At 29.7% G+C, this 21,245-nt stretch overlaps 1 protein-coding gene across 1 annotated transcript in view; it reads left to right on the forward strand.

Moving 5' to 3' along the window:
* The first annotated feature begins 6,032 nt into the window (after window positions 1–6,032).
* The window catches only part of LOC123300510 (putative glycine-rich cell wall structural protein 1), a 118,114-nt gene continuing 102,901 nt past the window's right edge, over window positions 6,033–21,245 (forward strand). The window contains exon 1 of the mRNA XM_044883093.1: window positions 6,033–6,047. Coding sequence (XP_044739028.1) covers window positions 6,033–6,047 — 15 coding nt within the window. The remainder of the gene's footprint in view (window positions 6,048–21,245) is intronic.

The raw sequence follows: 21,245 nt of genomic DNA on the forward strand, positions 1-21,245 counted from the left end.
TCTCATTGTCGCTTTCGTTAGATGTTTCTGAGTCTGAAACAAAGGGTTTAAGTTGGTTAAGATGAAAAGTTCGACGTTTTTCTTTTGATATTTCTATTGTTGCGGTATTATTGTTGTGGAGTTGAATGATTTTATAGGGTCCACGATATTCGGGATTCAGTTTTTGATTTCGCGCTTTGGCTAAATTGTCCTTTAGTAAAACCAACTGATTTTCTGCGAATGGCAGAGTTCGATTATGTGTTTTGTCGTAGTATTGTTTTGTATTACTTTTCGTTTTTATTAATTGTTCTTTAGCTGTGTCACGTATTACTTTTAGTTTATTCGTTACATCTTGAGCTAAATTAGAGTAAGTTGGTTTGTTGGTTGGCTTTTCAATTTGTGATGGAATCTTAGGCTTTTCTCCAAACACGAGAGTATACGGAATTTCGTGAGTGGATTTGTGTTTGTGGGTATTATAAGAGTGAGTGGCTAATGTTAGCAGCTCGTCCCAGTTGTCTTTACTTTTATCGACGTAACATCGTATGAAATCGCGTAGGGTAAGATGGGTACGTTCTAAACTTCCGTTCGATTGTGGTCGGTATGGCGTTGTTTGTTTGTGTTTGATTTCGAGTAGTTTGGAGATCTCTTTAAATAGTTTGGATGTGAATTCCGTTCCTTGGTCTGTTAGGATGTATGTAGGAAATCCAAAAATTGAACAGTATTTAAGGAGATGGATGGCTACTATTTCAGCATTGTGACTAGATAGAGGGTATGCTTGAATGAACTTGGTTAAATCGTCTTGTATGGTGAGGACGAAACGATTTCCATTTGGCGTTTCGGGATAGGGTCCCATAATATCTAACGCAATTTGTTCATTGAATGAACTAGAGGTTGATGTGATTATCATAGGGGACTTGTTGGGTTTGAAATTTGTTTTTGTTGTTTGACAAATTTTACATTTTTTTATATAATTTTGTACGTCTTGTTTGATAGTGTCCCAAGAATAATTTTCTCGAATCGCGTCGTACATTCGATTGAAGCCTGGATGGCCTGCTAATGGATGATCGTGATGTTCTTTCAATACCGTTTCTATATTTTCGGGTGTAGTGACTTTAATTTTCACGTGCTGAAGAATTCTTACGATTTTGTCTTCGAATAAGTATTGGATCATTGAATAGAACGTTTCTAGTTTAATGATAGGGTTATTGAACGAAATATTTGTTATTGTAATGTTGTCCAAATTTTGTAAATGCATAATGCACCTAAGATTTAACATACAATTAAATAAGGTTTTGTAGTCGATTATGTCGTTATAAAATTGTTTTACGAACAAGAGAATTATTCTTTGTTTCTCTTGGTTTGAATTTATGATTGCTACTTCTCCTGGTCTGTGATTCGTGAAGTTTCTATGAAGGGTTGGACAGTTTTTTTCTAGATAGTATGAATAATTATTGTTTTCAGATAGGTCGCAAGAATAAGGTACGACTAGGTTTCGAATGTTTTCTAGTGTAGATATTTCTCTACTAGGAACTTTTACATCGAGGTTTTCTTGATGAAAACGTTGAAAATTTTTAAAATTTTTATTTGTTAGGCTATTTATTGTAACGTTGTTATTGGTTATGCTGTGTATTGGTCTGCTGAGTGCATCGGCATTTGAATTAACTTTTCCCGGCTTGTATATTATTTTATAAGTATATTCCATTAATTTTAGCCTCCAGCGGACTAGTCGTGAAGAGGGGTCTTTACACGAAAAGAGGTACGTAAGGGGGCGGTGATCTGTAACAATGGTAAATTCTTGGCCAAATAAGTAGGGTCTGAAATGTTTTACAGAATCAACGATCGCGAGTAACTCTTTTTCTGTTGTCGAATAGTTTCTTTCCGCGGCATTTAATGTTCGAGAATAATATGCAATGGGTAAATCTTTACCGATTTCTCCTTGAGATAATACACTACCTAATGCTTCGTTCGAACAATCAGTTGTAAGGATAAACGGTTTATTGAAATCCGGATATTGGAGAATAGGTTCTGTTGTGAGGATTGTTTTTAATTTTTCGAAAGCGGATTGACATTTTTCTGACCAAATGAAAGGAACATCCTTTTTTAAAAGACATGTTAGTGGCTTAGAAATGTTCGCGAAATGCGGAATAAATTTTCTATAATAACCGATTAAACCGAGAAAGGATTTTATGTCCTTGGGATTTTTGGGTTGCTTTATTTTTGTGATTGCGTCAATCTTATCGCTATTGGGACGGACTCCGTCGTTTGTAATAATATGCCCAAGATACGCTACTTCTTTTCGAAGAAATTCGCACTTGTCTGGCTGAAGTTTTAAATTATGTTCGCGTAATTTATCAAATACTAAACACAATTTTTCGTTATGATCTTCTAATGAAGTCCCGTAGATCACAATATCGTCGAGATATACGAAACATTTGATGCCCTGAAGTCCGCTAAGCACGGTATTCATTAACCTTTGGAAGGTTCCAGGAGCATTCTTTAATCCGAATGGCATACGATTAAAAGAATAGTGGCCCGCAGATTTTCCCGAGGGAATGGTGAAGCCAGTCTTATCTTTGTCCTTTTCAGCCATTTTGATCTGATGAAATCCTTGACAGAGATCAATCGTCGTAAAGTAGACTGATTGGCCTAGTTGATCGAGGATTTCTTCGATATTGGGGATCGGGTATGGATCAGAGATAGTTACGTCATTCAACTTTCGATAATCGACAACTAATCTCCATTTCTTTTCTTTTGAAGCGTCCTGTTTCTTAGGAACGATCCAGATTGGACTAGAGTATGGAGATGAGGAGGGTTGAATGATGCCTTGATCGAGCATTTTCTCGATTTGTTTATTCACTTCTTGTTCGTGTACTTTTGGGTATCGATACGTTTTCGTGAATATTGGAGTCGGATCTGTGGTGATTATTTCATGTTGTACAGTTTTTGTATAAGTTAATTGATCACCAGGCAAATGAAAGAGATCCTTATAATTTTTGCAAATTTGTAAAATTGATTCTTTTTCTTCGCGGTTTAAATGATCCGTTCGAAGATTTTGATTTAAAAGAGATAGGCGATCGGCCTTATTGATTTTAGAGCTATTTTCTTTGGATAGCGAGAGGATTTGTTCCTGTGGAATTATTTCCATTTCTATTAGATTTATTTGGGGAATCGGTATTTTGATTTCTTGTTCAGAAATATTGATAATAGGATAGTATTTTGTATTTTTGTCAATAAGGAAGTTATCTGATATTATTATCGATTCAGGTAGATTTAATTTTGATTTATCTATGACACCAGTAGAATTACTGATTACATTAATTGGTATGTTTTGATGGATACGAGGTTTAATAATTATTTCACTTGGAGTGTGAGATAAAGTTAAAGTGTTTGTTGAATAATTAATGTTCGCATTAAATTTTGAAAGAAAATCGTGTCCGATTATTCCATCAAATTCTAAATTGACTTTTCCTGCATCAACAAAGTAAAAATTATGTTTACATTCAAAAGATGTGTTTGCAGTTAGCGTTAATTGAACTTTACCTAACGTATTTACTGTGTTGTCTGATGTTCCGATACCGTTTAATGTAATTTCGTGTCTAGGATCGAATGGAGTTTCTTTTGTAACGTTAGTATGTTTTACTAAAGAAACTGTAGCTCCTGTATCGATAAGGAAGATAAATTCTTTATTTTTTGAATTGTTTGAGTAGAATTTTAATTTTTTTAATCTAGCATTTGGAGTGTTAGTTGTGTCGGTTTGGCTGAGTTGTCCGATTCTACGACACTCAGGTCGGACATTCTTGAGTTTAAATGATTTATTTTTGGATTGTGAGGGTTTTGTGCATTTCGTCTTTCGTCACTTTGTTTCTTTTTTATACATTCTGATATTTCATGTCCTTTGTGTTTACAATATCTACAGAATTTTGAATTGTTGTCTGAAATTGAATTGTTGTCGTGATGGTTTGAACGATTTTTTGAACGACAATCTTTTGTATTATGAGATTTTGTTTTACAATTTTTACAGTATTTTGATTCAGAAGAATTGTTAGATGATTTTTTGTACATCTGAAGTGCTTTTTCTTCTGATATCGCAATACTGTATGCTTCGTTTAAGTTATCTAGTTTTGTATGAATTCTTAATACGCGTGAAATATCAGGATGTGAATGAAAGATAAATCGTCTTAATGCAGTGTCTTTGATAAATGCTAATTTACCGCATAATAGATTCGGATTATCATTTTTCGTTTTTAAAGCAGATATACATCTACTTGTTAATTTGTCGAGACGAGTGTAATATTCTGTAATGGTTTCGTTAGATTTTTGTTTTATCGTATCTAAATCTTCCATTAATTGTGTATAGTGAGTGTGATCGACGAATAATCTCCTCAATGCAATTTTTAATGCTTCGAAATTTGTTATTTCAGATAAATTCAATTTATTTTTTACTGAACTTGAGATTTGGGCAAGAGTGTACGCGAATAAAGGTACGATTTGATCTTGCTGTGCGAATTCGTGTGCGTGTTTTGCGTTGAGTAAAAAGTTTTCTACTTCTTCGCGATCACCATTGAATGGGGTGATTAATTTGCACAAGAATGAAATAGGCATTTTTAAATGACTATCGATTTGATTGTCGATTTCATCTTCTGAAATATTTTGACCGTCAGGAGAAGATGAACGTGACATTTTGTTTTTGATTTAAATTGAATATTTTATATGAATTTAAAATATTGTTAAAGGGATATTTAAATATTTGGATTTGAGGATGAACACAAATATGTTAAAATAAAAACTTACGATTGAGAGTGAAGGGCTACTTTTCGTAGGCTCGCAACGAAGTTGAGTCGGAAGGCAGTCCAAAAGGAGGTTTGCTTCGTTAAAATACAACCAAATCACTACTGTGAACCATTGAATGTTGAAATTTTCCTTTTCCAATGTGATGTATTCCACCGCTGTTCACCAATTTATGTTGGATTCCCGTCGTTAGGTTTCCAAACTAGACTGCTTGGGCAGGGCTGTCACCAGGTCAACCGTTTGAAGTACGATTCCGAAACTTGTATACCAATAATTAGGGAACTTATCCTTGGATGTAGGTCCTTGGTTAATTATCCTTGTATTGGCAGGCACGTCCTTTTCTGATATAACTAGGCTACTAGTATATTATCTAGTTACGAAGTTGACTTACGATTGTTGATTAATTACTTATTTCTTGAATACTAATTATCGACGTTAGGCAACTTGTTTGCCTAGAATGTTGATTAATTACTATATCTTTGAATATTAATTATCGACGTTAGGCAACTTGTTTGACTAGAATGTTGATTGCACTGACTCTAATTAATGAACTTGAATATTTTTAATAATTAAACTTTATTAATTAAAATATTAACAATTAATTAAAATATTAACAATTAAACTTTATTAATTATCGATATTATAACAATGCAAAATATTGAAAAAGACTGAACGAAAATTGATTGAATTGATTTGCTTATATATTAATTTATTGCAATTCATCGATTTTGGAAGCAACGTGACATGTGTTGCTCGTGGAGAGGATGATTTTGTATTATTGATGACTAATTTCCTCCGTTTCCTGTCTTGATGTTTAAACCAGTGGTTCCCAACAATATATATATATATATATATATATATATATATATATATATATATATATATATATATATATATATATATATATATATATATAAAAACAGTTTCCACGGCGTCGTCTACAACAATTTTTTGTTGCTTCTCAAACTTAATTATCTTTACAAATATATATTATACTTACCAAGTTCAATTGAATTATTGAACATGAGAAATTCGTGACAGAATTTGACTACTTCGAATAATTATTATTTGTACAAAAACTTTTGCAGATGTACTTAAATAATAAAAAAATGTGAAAAATAAAAACTTTTAATCGAAAAGCAGAAACTTAGAAACAAATTTCAAAAATAATAAATGCAAGAATTGAGTAATGAAAAATAAAGTATTTCTCTGATGTTTTTCTTTTTGTTGCAGGTAAATTCATGAATATGCACATTCGACACTAAATGATTTTGGGAAAGGTTTGTACTTATTTTTATAGCAACAACAAAAAAATTTGTGTTTATCGCCTTGTATTACAAAAACTCAACTTGGAAAAACATTTTTTTCGTTTTTAGTTTTTTTTTTTTTTACTAAAAAGCTGAATTCTTAAGGACCATTATTCAGAACGAATTTTAGTCGGATAGGGCTGAATTGAAGTACCTTTGATGTATTTTTCTGATTTTCTTCTGTACCTAAGTATAAAGAAAAAAAACGTAAAACTAATATAAAAACTGTCTTTTATTTGTCCAAGATACTTGATTATTTGCCAATTGACACTCATTAGTTAACCCAATTGTGCTTTAGATGACAATGACACTATGCCTTTTACAAATCCCTTAATGCCCATTAACACACGACCATAGAGTTGTTTATAAAAACAAACCAATCTCTGTTAACATAATGGACAGATAAACACGGAAAACATAAAAAAAAAGTCTCAAAGAGGCCACTAATAAGTGTATCTAATTGTCTTCAATATTCGATGCGCGTTGTATAACTTGAATTGCTTCACAAGAAAAGGCCAGAGAACCAAGTCTTACAAAAATATATTCTCCCAAAGAGCTTCCATAAACTACGTGACTCAATTCCATTCTCTTTGTCAACGCACCCTCTCTCTATGAGGCATATCCTAATCTTTTTAAAAGTTCAAATTTAAAAAATTTGTTCCCCGAGCAGACAATTGTTATTATTAATTTTGTAGTGTTTTAAACAGTCAAAATTTCTGAAACTTTGGGATGTAATAGTAAGCTCTATTCTTAGCTTGTGAACAAAAATTCTTTCTCTCGAAAATTGGGTTTTTCCATAGTTTTTGCATAGGAACTGCAAATATCATTGTGGAAATACTTTAATATGAAAAAAGTTCTGGTAAATTCTCTGCGAAATTCAAAGGACTGTGAAAATCTGACTGAACGCTTTTCACCTAATATGAATAAAGTATATGTTTTTAATCCCCGACCCAAAAAAGCGGTGTTATAAGTTTGACCACTATGTGTGTCTGTTTTGTCGTAGCGCCTAAACGGATGAACCGATTTAGATTATTTGGTTTTGTTTGGAAGGTTATTTAATGGGGAGTGTTCTTAGCTATGTTTCAAGTGCAAGCTTAGGATTCCGTACCCGAAATAAGTAAAAATGTCTCAAAATCGGTTCAGTTTGGAGAATCATCAGGGAAAAAGATAATTTAATGGAAAGTGTTCTTAGATATGTTTCAAGTGTGAGTTTAGGATTCCGTATTATAATGAAATCCCAGAAAGTTCTGATTGACGCTGGTGTGACGTGGATTCAACGGGTTGTTCTATTTTATACAATAAAAATAATAATGATGTTTTAAACTTGGCAATTCGTTGCCTGCGCCACTAAAAAACAATTGACAATAACAACAATTGTCTATCATTGTTAATAAACTTAATAGTCATTCCTTATGATGCATTCAATTCTCTTTTTGTGTCTCTCGTTGTTGTGTTTTGTTTTCTACTGTTTTTGTACTTTTATTCTACTGACACGAATACGTATCGGGTGGAAAATTATTGTGAGAGTCACAAGCAAGCTCTATACTGCTGGTTGGTGTGTTATCTTGTGTTGATGTTGATTGGTTCAGATGCTGGTCGGAGTTGAGTATGTAGAATTATCTTTGTATCTGAGCAAGGAATGTATACCATCTTCTCTGGCTCTTAAAGCCAAATTTATTTCAATACTTTCGTCGAACAGAATACTACTGAGTCGTAATAGAGGATTTTGTTCTAAGGAGAAAACTGAAGATTCTGAATAAATTATAAAATTTAATAAAAATTAAAATTTATTTAGAAATATACTTAAATATTCTGATTTTGAGCACATCATTGTTTTATTATATTAAAATTAAAAGTTCATAGCAGTTGTAGGTTATGTTACCATCAACTTAATTTATACATAGAATAATTACATACACGACTGTTGTTTTTACCAATATTACATCACCAAAATGGCTAACAGCGTTTTTGTGAGGGTAAAAAATGTTTAAAATTTTATTTAATTCTATGGCAAGAACACGTGTTTATTTTGCCGAAGTTGTGGCTTTTTATTAGGAAAATAAACATTTTGAAGTACTTTCTCAAACATGGTAAAATACCCTATTATTATTATAACTTGTAATTTTCAAAATTTATTCGATTAATATTCGCCCAATTGAAATTTGGTCATATTTCTGAAATTTTCATTACATCAAGGCAAAGTCCAGGAATAATGAACTTGCCAGCCGAAATGTTGAATGCTTTAGGTCTGCGAGATTCCGCATCATGTTTCGCTTTCATTGGCACAAACTAACTGGTGACGCTGTTGTCAATGTCTTCTTAAAGAGCATTTATTCACCAAAAATATCGTTTTTATAGGTTCAAAGGATATTTAAGGATATTCTGATGTCTGACTTACGCATACTCAATCCCGAATATTTAACTTTTTTTACGATGAAGAGCATTCATTTTCAGTGAGCATCAAAGTATAACGAAGTGTGTAAGACAAACCAAAGTATACTTGGAGCAGAGTAAAATGTATATACCATAAAGAAGAGATACAAGAACATGATATAGGGTTGTTTCACTCAGAGCTCTAACTGTACAGTTGGTACTAAGATGATGATGATGTTGCAATGGTGGAGGTGCTGGTGTGTGTGTGTGTGTGTGTATATATAACTCATTCATATTTACAGAAAATTCGTGTACTATTGAAGTTGATACTTCTGAGTTTTAAACACTTCTTTTGAAGTTACTTGCTCTGCGATTGCAATTATATTAAGAAATTTACAAAACGGATTTACATTACATTTTCAACGGAGTTTGATGCGGCATTCTAATCGTCGAATGAACCCGATTTTTGAATTTTTTGGGTCAAAATTACTTTATATATTGAGTTTCATCGAAATTAGAAACAAACAAAAAATTCCGATTTTTTCGATTTTTTTCCAAGGGGTACCCCTTAAAAAAATTGCAAAAAATCGAGAAAAATTTATCGTCTCCAATTTTGACAAAACTCAGTATATAAGGTCATTTTGACCCAAAATAATCAAAAATCGGGTTTATTTGATGATTGGGTGCATAGTTTCGGAGACATCGTCCAAAATTCTCATTGAAGTGCCACTTTCTGAGAAACTGCGCTTCTAATGGTCAAATGAACTCGATTTTTGAATTTTTTGGGTCAAAATTACTTTATATATTGAGTTTCATCGAAATTAGAAACAAACAAAAAATTCCGATTTTTTCGATTTTTTTCCAAGGGGTACCCATTAAAAAAATTGCAAAAAATCGAGAAAAATTTATCGTCTCCAATTTTGACAAAACTCAGTATATAAGGTCATTTTGACCCAAAATAATCAAAAATCGGGTTTATTTGATGATTGGGTGCATAGTTTCGGAGACATCGTCCAAAATTCTCATTGAAGTGCCACTTTCTGAGAAACTGCGCTTCTAATGGTCAAATGAACTCGATTTTTGAGTTTTTTGGGTCAAAATTACTTTATATATTGAGTTTCATCGAAATTAGAAACAAACGAAAAATTTCGATTTTTTTCCAAGGGGTGATTAAATAATAGTGCTTCCAATAAATGTGTATATTCTTATTTTCAATTTAAGATATGAAGGCATGATGAAGCTTCTTGTGATGTTTCACTGTTCTAAACTATTCAAAAATCTGTGCCCAAATCAATGGAGAGCATTTTTCTTTACTGTGTTGTTAATTCCAATAAAAATTTGATAATTAACTTTTGTTATTAATTTTGTTAATAAAAGATAATTGCAACTTCAATATTCCACAAACATTTTACATTTAGGATGTTTGTGTCCTCATTCTCTTATATTTCATGACGACCAACCTCCAACTGCCATAGAGAGCCTATTTATCTATCTCATCGCTGACAGGCATTACTAAAGACTATATATACATATATACCATACACTCTCTTAGTATATATAGTAATATAGTAAGTATATACTAGTATTGTATTTTGTATATATGTTGGGTTACAACCAGTTTATATAAAACACACTGAGAAAAACGGGATGAGAATAAAGGATACCTTGACCTATTTATTTGGTTATATATATTATGTAAGTATACGTATATATTTACCCACACGTTACTGGTAAAATGCAAGCATTTCTCAGAAGATCTGGTTCTCTTGTATACAATATTGTACTATTTTAAGTAAAATTAATTGGCCTTTATGTAACTACTAGCTTGATACCCATCCGCTTCACTGGGCATAAAAGTAAAAACCACCGCTTTATAACCACCACCTCTCTTGATCTCACTTACTTTACATAACACTCCAATGGATTGTTTTACACAGCTAAAATATATGCATAGTTTTCAATTTTTTAAATTGTAAAATAGGCATAATTCATTGAGTATATCAGAAAAGATGGCTATGAATTGTTTTACATTTACTATTTTAAATTTGTACATAAATATTTAATTAATGGTTCAAAATGATGATCATTGATGGAGCAGTTAAATATCAGATTAAATTAAATTTTATTTTAATTTTTTTAAATATATCTTTATTAATTATAGCTCAACTTTAAAAAACCAATATTAACACGAAGAAAGGTTAAAGGCTTATCCGTTTAACTAAGGTTAAGTTTTGATATTAATGGTTTTTAAATATCAGATTCTTCCGTTTACGAAACGATGTCAAATATTTAGATGATGTATTATAGGCAAAGATTAGGCTAGGTACTATAGATTTCAAGACGTATTGTACTTTAACTTTGATAATATATTCTAAGCGCAGTATTCTGAAGCGAAGTTTGTACCAATAAGGAGAATAAAGATAAATCATTCTATACTTTACCTAGAAAAGAATGGTACTGCATGAAATGGCAAGGAATTAAATAGAATCTAAAATATGCATTATATACTTTGCCAGTAACATTTATACCCTACTATGTACAGTTAAATAAAATGCACAAGATGTGGAATACTCCTCAACATCTCAGAAGGTAAGCTTGCTTACAAATATTGTGTATACCATATAAGATTTATATTTATACCAAAATCGATTTGAAAGTATTAAATTAAAGTACGTGTAGGGAAAAAGAAAATTGACTTACTTAATAAAAATAAAATTAGGGTTCCACTATAAAATTGGATTATTTATTTTTACATTAAAAGTAGGATTATTTCTGTTTGCATATTTTGTTTGACGTTTTATGAGTCACCCAAATTTTGAAAATAAGGCCGCATCAAATTAATAATAGATAAGCAAAAAAAAAAAAAAAAAAAATTGAATTGGAAAATTGAATTGTTTCAATTTTAATTAAAACTAGAAGTTAGTACGAGAAAGTCCTATTTTATTAGCAATTTAACAATTTAATACTCAAAAGTGGAAAAGAAAAAAAAATTTTATTCTAAATGATACTCTCGACTATTTTATATTAAGTTTTCTTTTTATTTTCACTATTTTCAAACTATTTTTCATTCCACAGAAAGATATAAAAATGAATAAAATTACTTTCACCATTATAACTATAAATTCAAATTTTCTTATTTTTCTCTTTCGCAATTTATGTAATAATAAATTATCCAAACGCATTATTAGACCTTTTTAGGATTCCGTTTCCAAACCACTGCATTATTATATTTTATCATTAGTTGTAGTAGATTCGTCTGTAGGCCAAAAATGATTATGTATCAAACCATCAGGTGCAAAATTACATGCTTATTCGTTTTTTACTTCAAATTACATTTGCATTTTACAAAAATGGTATTTCAGAAAAACCTATTTTCACGCTAGCGTATTACAACGCCACGGGTAATAACTTTTCATTTCCATATGCTACTAATTAGAAAAAGGTTACAAGGTGAACCGATTTTGATTTGCCGTTTAAAAAGTTATTTAATGGAGAGTGTTCTTAGGTATGTTTTGTACCAGAAAAATTTGTCAGGGGTTTTTTAAATTTTGTAAATTTTACTTAATAGAAGATCAAGATTAAAATTCAAATTCATCACAAGATATCCGTTTTAAATTCAATAATTTTTGTAATTTAAAAAAAATAAGCCAGTAAATACATTCCTAATTTTCAAATTGAAAATTGTATCATTCATGTGAGAAAATCGGAAAATATTGACAACGCTAGCATATGAACAGACAAAACATTACATAAAAGAGAAGATAATCATTTTATATAATCACGATGATGATAACCTTTCATATGAATCGATGATTGTGCGTTCAAATTATTACCATGCAAAGATAGAAATCATTCATAGACGAAAAAAAAAAAGAAACTTACAAATGAATGGCGTGTGCCTTTTTTCTCCATATATAATATTGAATTCTTTTTTTTCGATGGAAATTTTCGATATTGAAATGAATAGAGATATCATCAACGAAATTGATTATATCATCGGTTTTTTTTTCTTGGTGATTCTATTTGGTTGGGAAAATAAAGTATCAAAACACTTTTTTTTCTTCAATTTATGAATAATTTTGTGTAGGTATGTTCCAAAAGTAGTTTTCAACACAGTCAAATCGAATAAAAAGGCATGTGTTTTAATGGCAAATGAAATTATCATCGTTAAATAATCGAATCACTAGCGAGGAAAAAGAAGAGCTATCTCAGAAACAGTATCTTCAATCGACAATTGAAACCGAGAAAGTTCCTAAAATTTTTGTTTGTATCTGTAACCTTTAGTAAGTAATTATCAAGAAAACTAGGTTTATATAACGATTGAATTAAAAATTTTTGAGATATGAACCTTTACAAACAAATGCTTTTCTTTTGATTATGGATATATTTCGAAAAATACTCATCCAATCGTAAATTGAGCTGAAAATAATCCATACATTTGAAAATACCTATAATTGATTTTGCAACTGAACGGAATATCTTTGAGGGATTGAAGAAATTGCATTGAGATAGCATCTTTCCTAATGGATATCTTAGAAACTACTCGCGCAGCCATCAAAAGAAAACGATTTTCGTATGTTTAAATTTCCCGAGAAGATGATTTGATTTACCCAAGTCGCAATCTCAAAAACTAACTGGATTATTGGAAAATTGTTTTTTATTTATATGTTTGAAATGGCAAAACTATAGACAAAGTTAGTGTAAAAATAAATTCGAATAACAATTTATACCAACCAACATTTTATATAAAATCATAGATTATTCAGCCAATCAATGGTGTTCGACTTATCTATTCTTCTAGAAAATGAACATTCAATATCATTTCCCTTCTTTACACACAATTTCTTTAAACAACGTTTAAACAACATTGTCTATTTCATACAGTATGTTCATTTTAAAAGTATCCACCCTTAATAACTCTTAACCTGAAGTGATCATTGTTTTGAGTGAAACCACGTCGATTTAGATATCAAGGGGGAGTTCAAAAATGGTACTTAGAGAACTGCAGGTTTCATTCCTTCACGCCCAGCCATTGAAAGGGCATAAAATTCTCTATTCAACTATGAATATTTCTTTTTGAACTATGGATCTAATTCGTTTCTTTATCATGGTTGAAGAGATAATCTTATGCCTTTTCAAATAAGATATTACAAGGTAGGGGATGTTTTTAGAAATTTCCAATTTGGGAGGCTAGAGATGAAGGAATGGAATCTAAAAATTATAGGTAGAGTTTTTAAAGGTGGATACTTTTTAAATGCCACACTGTTTGTGGAGGATATGTGTTGCATTATAAAATACATGTAAGGGTATCTTAAAGGACACTACAGATTACGGACATTTATTGACTATTTACACTATTTACTCGGAAAAACTATCATTCGTGCATGTTCCAATGGTAATAAATTTAACATCTTTATATTTCGATATAATGGTGTTGTGTGAAAATATCTGTAAAAGCTATTTAATTAAAATACTTTGAATTTCTTCCGGTTTTACTTATATAAAAGGTTTTAATTTTAAAACTTTCGTATATCTTGAATAATAAAGAGTTTTCTATTTTTCTTTAGTTAAAACAACGTGTTCAGTTTTCGTAAAGTTAGATGATTACTATATGTATCTGTAGTTTATATTTAAAAAAATAAATAAAATAAAGGTATGGTTGTCTAAGAGACGATGTAAGATTGGTCTTCTCCCATCTGATTACCAGATGATACATATTTTTTATGAAATTTTATTGATTGATAAACACGTCTATGATAGCTTGTCTATCGAAAAGTGTTCATGGTTACTTTTAATTAAATTAATTTTAATAAATTTTTGTCATAATGGTTTTTTGCAGACAAAGCTGTACCATTACTTTCGCAATTAAATTTTCTTTCTTCTGATACCAATTTTGATTGGTTCCAATAGTCAGTTATAGTTATGAATTGTGTACTAATACCTATTTATGGTTTCGGGATAAATTTTCAATCAACCCTTTCATTTAATAATCACACAAAATCAGAATGTCATCGAAAATTCGTCACGGTTTCAAAACGTCAACGTTTGTTCGGGGGCTTTTATTGAACTTTTATTAGAGTTTATTGGTTTACGAAGAATCGATTTTCATATAAAGCACAAGTTTTGAAAAAATATGAAGAGTAAAATTTAGTTAACTTTTTGAGCCATGCGTGTATATAACTTGTATATTTATGTGCTGTCGACAAAGTATCTATTATTCAAAACTGACAATAACCTGACGGACACATAACCCTATACAAGACATACGAACCTCGTTACAAAACATCTCTTAAGCAAATCATATTTTATGAGGATAAGTACCAAGTTTAGAAAAAAGTCGAAATCTTTAAACTGTGTAACCATTGAATGAACTTTCTCCGAGTAAAAGAAAAAAGATTATTAAACGGGATGTTTGTTATTATTTTTTATATAGTAGAGAAGTAGATAAAACAGTTTGCAACTTAATTACAAAAGTTTTACAACTACCAATAAAACTAAACATGTTTTAAATGTTATGTGGAAAAAAAAACAGTGTCTTCAACCTATTTATTTATCTATTTTTATTTTTGGGTGTGTTTACTTGATGGAATAACATAATGCCCAGACATGTAGGAAGGCTGATAAGGTCAAACAAACTGATAGCTTGACGAAATACACGCAGAAATGATTTGGGAAATGAATTGTTTGAAATGTAAAAAAAAAATTGTTGGATATTTCAAAAACGTAAAATTTTGGTGAATCTTTCTACGATCATTGCCGCAAAGTATTCATGCTTAAACGGCTTAAATGACATTCATCATCCGATCAAATTGGTAGTTTCTTACGAAGTGTACCGTTAAAATTAAAAGGGGCAAAAACATACTTTTCCAATTCACTTTCTCTTATTTTTTAATCACTTTTCTCATTATTTTTGCAATGTGGAATCGCAAACAGATAGACCAACTTTAACTATCCGAATTATCTGAACGTTTCTACACATTCATAATACTTACCATGATGAATCCTATTTTTTGATGAAAACTGCCTTTCCCAGACTTTCCAATTTTGATATGATATGAAAATAGTTCATGAATAATAAAAAAAAAAAAAAACAAATTTTTCTATGGATTATAGAAAAGCCAAGACATGACAGTGGATCAATCTAGACAACTTTCTCCTTAAATTTTTAAACATGTCATTTGAATTTGAGTGCGGTCTTCGTTGGGATGGTCAATTCATCCACACTGGTGGTGTATTATAACATAAAATAGGTTGTGACATATAGGAAGAATTGAATTATGAGTGAGTATTTTGTGAAAATGATTTATTTTTGACATTCTCTCTTTAAGTACTTTATGAAAACAAGGAGGTTTTGTTATATTATTTAAAATGTAATTTATCAAATTTTATGTTTATTTTTTAATGTTTGTGTAAAACAAGGGCTTCATACGAAATCGATACTTTTACAAGTCTTTTCACGGTACCTTACGAGGCGAGATCGAGCCGATACGAGATCAATGTGAGCAAAATGAAATTAAAAATGATAGAATCAATGGTTCTGGCTTGAAATCCCATATAAAAGAAACATATATTTCTACAAAGTCGAAAGATTTGAACTGAGCCCTTGCATATGAGGCCCTGTTACGGCTTTGTACTTCTCTACATTTATGAAGAGGTGTTTATCCCTGTTGGATTAAAAATAGATTCTAGTAAATATAAGTTGTAATTTTGCCGATTGCAAAGTTTTAAAACTTTATATCGTTATTTTGAATATCTTGAATAATAACCATTTTTTCGACGCCTTCGATTACAGTTTATTTCTGATTATTTACAATTATTTCTGCTAATATTTCAGATACTAATTCAATATGGTATATATTTTATGTATCTTGTTAGTCACTGTATACTAGGAATTCTATAAAATAACGCCCTTTTTATACTTTATTATATACATTTATTATTCTATTGTCGATATAAGACATTCAATTCAATGTAACAAAATCATTTTAATTTGAAACAATAGCGTAAACTCTGAAGGAAAAAGTTAAATTTTTCATTTTATCAAACTATTTGTACCGAAGTGGATAATCAATTTATTCCAAACATTATTAATAGATATTTTCAATTGGCAGTTTTTATATACTGAATTTTGAATTGAATTAGTTTTTCATTTATTAAAATTTTCAATTTGTTTAAAGAAATCGATAAAAAGTTATTCAAATTTTAAATTTGAATTGGCATCACTTTTCTGTTTGATAACCAAACTGACAACAGACCATTATTTTGCCATTTCATAATGAATAGACAAGAGCAGTTTGTTGAAATTTTTTATTTTTGTTCAAATTTATGACATTTTCTATTAATTTCACATACAGGACCTGGTAATTTTTCTCCAAGATCATGCGACCTAGTCCAATTAGATGATTTTCTTTGAGAAAATGTAAAATCACTTGTCAACGCCAATAAATCAGAGATTTTGAAGGTTGGACGCTTGGAATACAACATTCGGTGAGTTATTTTGGAAATAGGACCACAATGAAAATCTAACTGTGAAAATTGTGTTAAAATTATATCCAAACATGAATGGCATAAATTTTTTCAACTTCTTTTTATAAACACTTCGTATTAACATACATAAATATTAAATGTAGATAAAAAAAATTAAATGTGATTCGGACTTGTTAGGAACAGCTTCGTCAATTAATCCATTACCTAAAGGGATTTATTTTGTTAAATCTGACCCAATTTTATTCTCCTCAAATGTAAATTTTTTGTATACGCTAATGTTTATAATATAAAAAAAAACGTAATAAGAGTAGCTGTTGGTGTGAAAATAATTTAAAGAAGCCATATTTTTACCCATGTTCTTACCATACAAATAATGTTTATATAGGCTTATATATATTACTTTCATGTGAATTAACTTCGACATTTCATGTTTTCTTCGTCTTCTTAATGAAAAATTTTATTTTGTCATTCCAATTATAAGATACAAAATATTTATCATGGTACTAAAATAAGATTTTCCTAGAAGATGTTATGAAGAATTCTTTACTATGTTATTTAAAATTTTATACATTGACAGTTGGCGTAAATCAATTTTAAAAGAGTAAGTTAAATTTTGAGAAAAAATCAATTTTCCAAAATATTATTTACATTTACTTTTTTATATTCTTTCAAAACAAAAAAACAAAAAACAAAAAATTAAAAAATGATTTTACTGAATAAAACTCAGGTTTAAAAGTAGGTTGCCTATAAGATGACATCTCAACACGAAGGATATTTCCATATTTCTTTTTATCTGTCTGATAAAGGATTCTGAAGTAATAAAATTCGAAGTTTTAAACCGTTGCTCCAATTTCGATTTCATGGACATTCTTTTTTCCATTTTCATATTTTTCATCATTTTTCTTTGTTTTAATTTCAGAAAACTTGTTATTATCGACTTTTGAACAATTTCACTTCGTTTTTCGTCAATAACATTGCTTTTAAAATATACGGCAGATAAAAATAATTAATCGTCGAATAACTCGAATATAAAAGAAATCGATTACCGTAAATTCGGGTGACAGGTATAAAGAATCACGAAAATTTTTCTCCTTACAGGCTCCCGATCAATACACGTCATTCTTCCTATACCATAGTATTGTGGAATTCGAGCCGTCTCCTGCCAGAGATTAAATCTGTGTTCTGCCTTAGCTTATCGGAAGATAAAACATTCTTGGAAATAAGATAAAAAATGGTTGTCAATCAATCATTCATCATTTCATAAACATTTGCTATTAAATTATGTGAAATTCTTTTTCAACTCGATGCTTTATTTTATATTAAAAAGTGAAAAAAAGCTAAATAATTACAACGATCATTAAAATGATTTATTCGTAAAAAAAACTTTCATTATTTATTACTAGCGTACATAACGACCAAGAACGAACCAGTGTATGATGGTGTTTTCTTGCTTTGATAGCTAGAATAATCTAGAACTATAATACGAACTACGAAAAACCCATCATCATGTATTGATCTTTTCATGTCACCAAGCGAATCAAGATAGTAAAGAAGTGTATTTATGTTTTTGTCATGTGATATTTTATTTACTTGATGATTAATAGTTTTATATCAATTTGATATTCTTCTATGTTCAAGGTATTAAGTCGTGTTGTTAATCAGAAACAGAAAAAACAAAACTGATGGAAAAAGTCAAATGTGAAATGTTTTTCTTTTATTTATTTTCAGACCTCTATGTTCAATGTAATTCGGAGAGTATGTAATATGGAGCCAAATAGTCAAGTATGTGTAACTCCTATAAAAATATTTTCTACTTTTTAGTAGAATAAAAGCTTGCCCTTTAAAAAAAATTCATTCATTCTTGATCGCTTTATTTTAATAGTCTTTGTTTATGCGGCAGCCATGATGCTCATCATCTCTTACACAAAAGTCGAGTTCATTTGTTTTAATGAATGACATTTAAAAGAAAAAAAAAAGTGAAAACAAGAAATTGACTGAGAAAATTGTTGAAATACCATGTATAGACAGTGTTGATTACGTATTCGTTTGTTTTTGTTACTCCATGTAAGTAAAGGAAGATAAACAAACAAGTACATATATAATACTGTGGGTCGTCACGGGTAAACTGTGATGTTTACGAAAAAATGTTTCAATAAAAGTTGTTAATTTTTTTATAAGAAACATTTTTTACATTTAAACTTTTGTTCGGTTTACAAGATGATTCGATTTACGATCTAAAGACTTTGACCTTTGTTGCTCATTTACGAACTTTTTACGTTTTGAGCAGGCTTTTTTTGAACAACTTCTTTACCAAAATTTTATTCGTAGTATCAATATTTTTAAGCGTTACAAACTTGGGACTAAACTTGATATACCTTGATATATTTCATACTTACATGGTATAATATAGAATGTGTAAAATATAATATAACGAAAAGTAGAAAAATGAAAAAAAAAACAACAAGAACATATGAAATGAAGTTTGTTATCCTATTTTTTTGTTACTAAGAAGATTAAAATAATATTTATTTTAAAAATAAAATCATAGTCATCATAGTTTATACTTTGTACTGTTTTTATAATGAACTAGAAAAGATAAAGTAACAACGCCATAATGGCACAATCATGTTTTTTGTCAGTTTTGGTTTGTTCTGTGTTGGCGGAGATTTCTCTAAAGAATTGAAAAAATTAAAATTTTACTTTTTTTGAACATGAAATCTGACAATACAATCTATGATTGGCTATAGCTCACAGCTTTGGAAAATACAAAATTCTCTTTTCCGAGGAATATCACGGAGTTGATTCGTTGTGTCCCATTGAAGGAACACACAATTTTTTGAGATTGTCGTTATATGTTGCGAAAAATGGAATCGTATATTCTTATACTTGCAATTTTTCTGTCTGTTTTTGTCTAAATTGTACGATTTGCGGAAAAATGTTTCGAACAAAAATGTTTTAACTTTTTAATTAATTAGTAACCACTTTCTAATTTAAAATGTTCATCTGTTTCTTATCAGAGTCAAGTTTAATGTCTGCGTAAGATGTGCGCCAACATTTTTTGCTTGAAAAATTTTTATAGATAAATCTTATTTTTAGAGCTTTAAGCATATGTCAACTTAAAAAAGACACCCTGTAAATTATAGTCACTATGGTAATACTCCAACCTAACTTTGCATTTATCCGAACTATTTTTTCAATAATATTTCTGTTTCACTTGAATCCTTACATCAGGTTGATAGTTTGTATATAAAAATGTATACAAACTTCAATAAATGAATATTACAAACTCGTTTTACTTTTAGATAAAGTACTTTATACCGCCATCCGTCCGGTATATTAAATACTAGATAAGATGGAAATTTTTAATAATCATCTTTAATAATAATCATATTCATAATATATATACACTATATCATTAAACTACAAAATATATAGGTACGAGGAAGTGGAAATTAAAGTCATCCTTAATGGTTTGGAAGGAAAAAAAAATTATATATACATTATAAAAATATTACCCTTAAAAAATAAATAATAATAATAATAATATTTATTTTATATATAAAAAAATTTTTAATATTCTTATATTTATATCATAAATAATTGAAGTGCTTATTTTTTAGTTTAAAAATTTTTAATATTTATGTTTATTTATTTTTGTGGGTTTATTTTTCATTACCAACTGTACCGATATTATTAAATTTTATTTTAAATTAGTATAATTTATTTAAATGAAAATATAAGATGGAGTACATATACTATGAGCTCGTTAACCCTGCTTCTATTAATTTTATGTTGAAATGAATTCGTTCTCGATAAAATTTTTCCCCAAATTTTCTTATGGGACTATTAGGTATAAGCTACCCGAACATGTGCGCTTTTTTGCAACAAGTCAAAAATTTGTGCAGATGTAGTTCTAAGGTGGTATATATAAACAATAAGTACGCCCATATGGAGTAATATGGGCGTACCCGTTTATGGGCGTAATTTTTATTGGAACTATGTTCCTTATCGCACATATTTGAGGTAAAATCAAAAACAGACATACTTTTTCAATCGATTCAAGATACCATGAATCTTGAGAAAATGTGAAAATCTTTTTATAACTGTCAGTTTGTATGTTTCAAAATTCCATGTTTTATCATTTAACAGAAATATGTCTTTTTATAGTACGAAAGGAAAATAGTTCCTACCGAATGTCCCACGACACCTCTTGATCTTTTTTAAGTTAAAAATTTTTTTATATGTAGACTTGCTCGTTTGTTTTACTGGTTAAAATTCCACCTTAAGTTCCATGCAATTTAATATATATTC

The sequence above is a fragment of the Chrysoperla carnea genome, chromosome 5, assembly GCF_905475395.1.
Source record: "Chrysoperla carnea chromosome 5, inChrCarn1.1, whole genome shotgun sequence".
NCBI lineage: Eukaryota > Metazoa > Arthropoda > Insecta > Neuroptera > Chrysopidae > Chrysoperla > Chrysoperla carnea.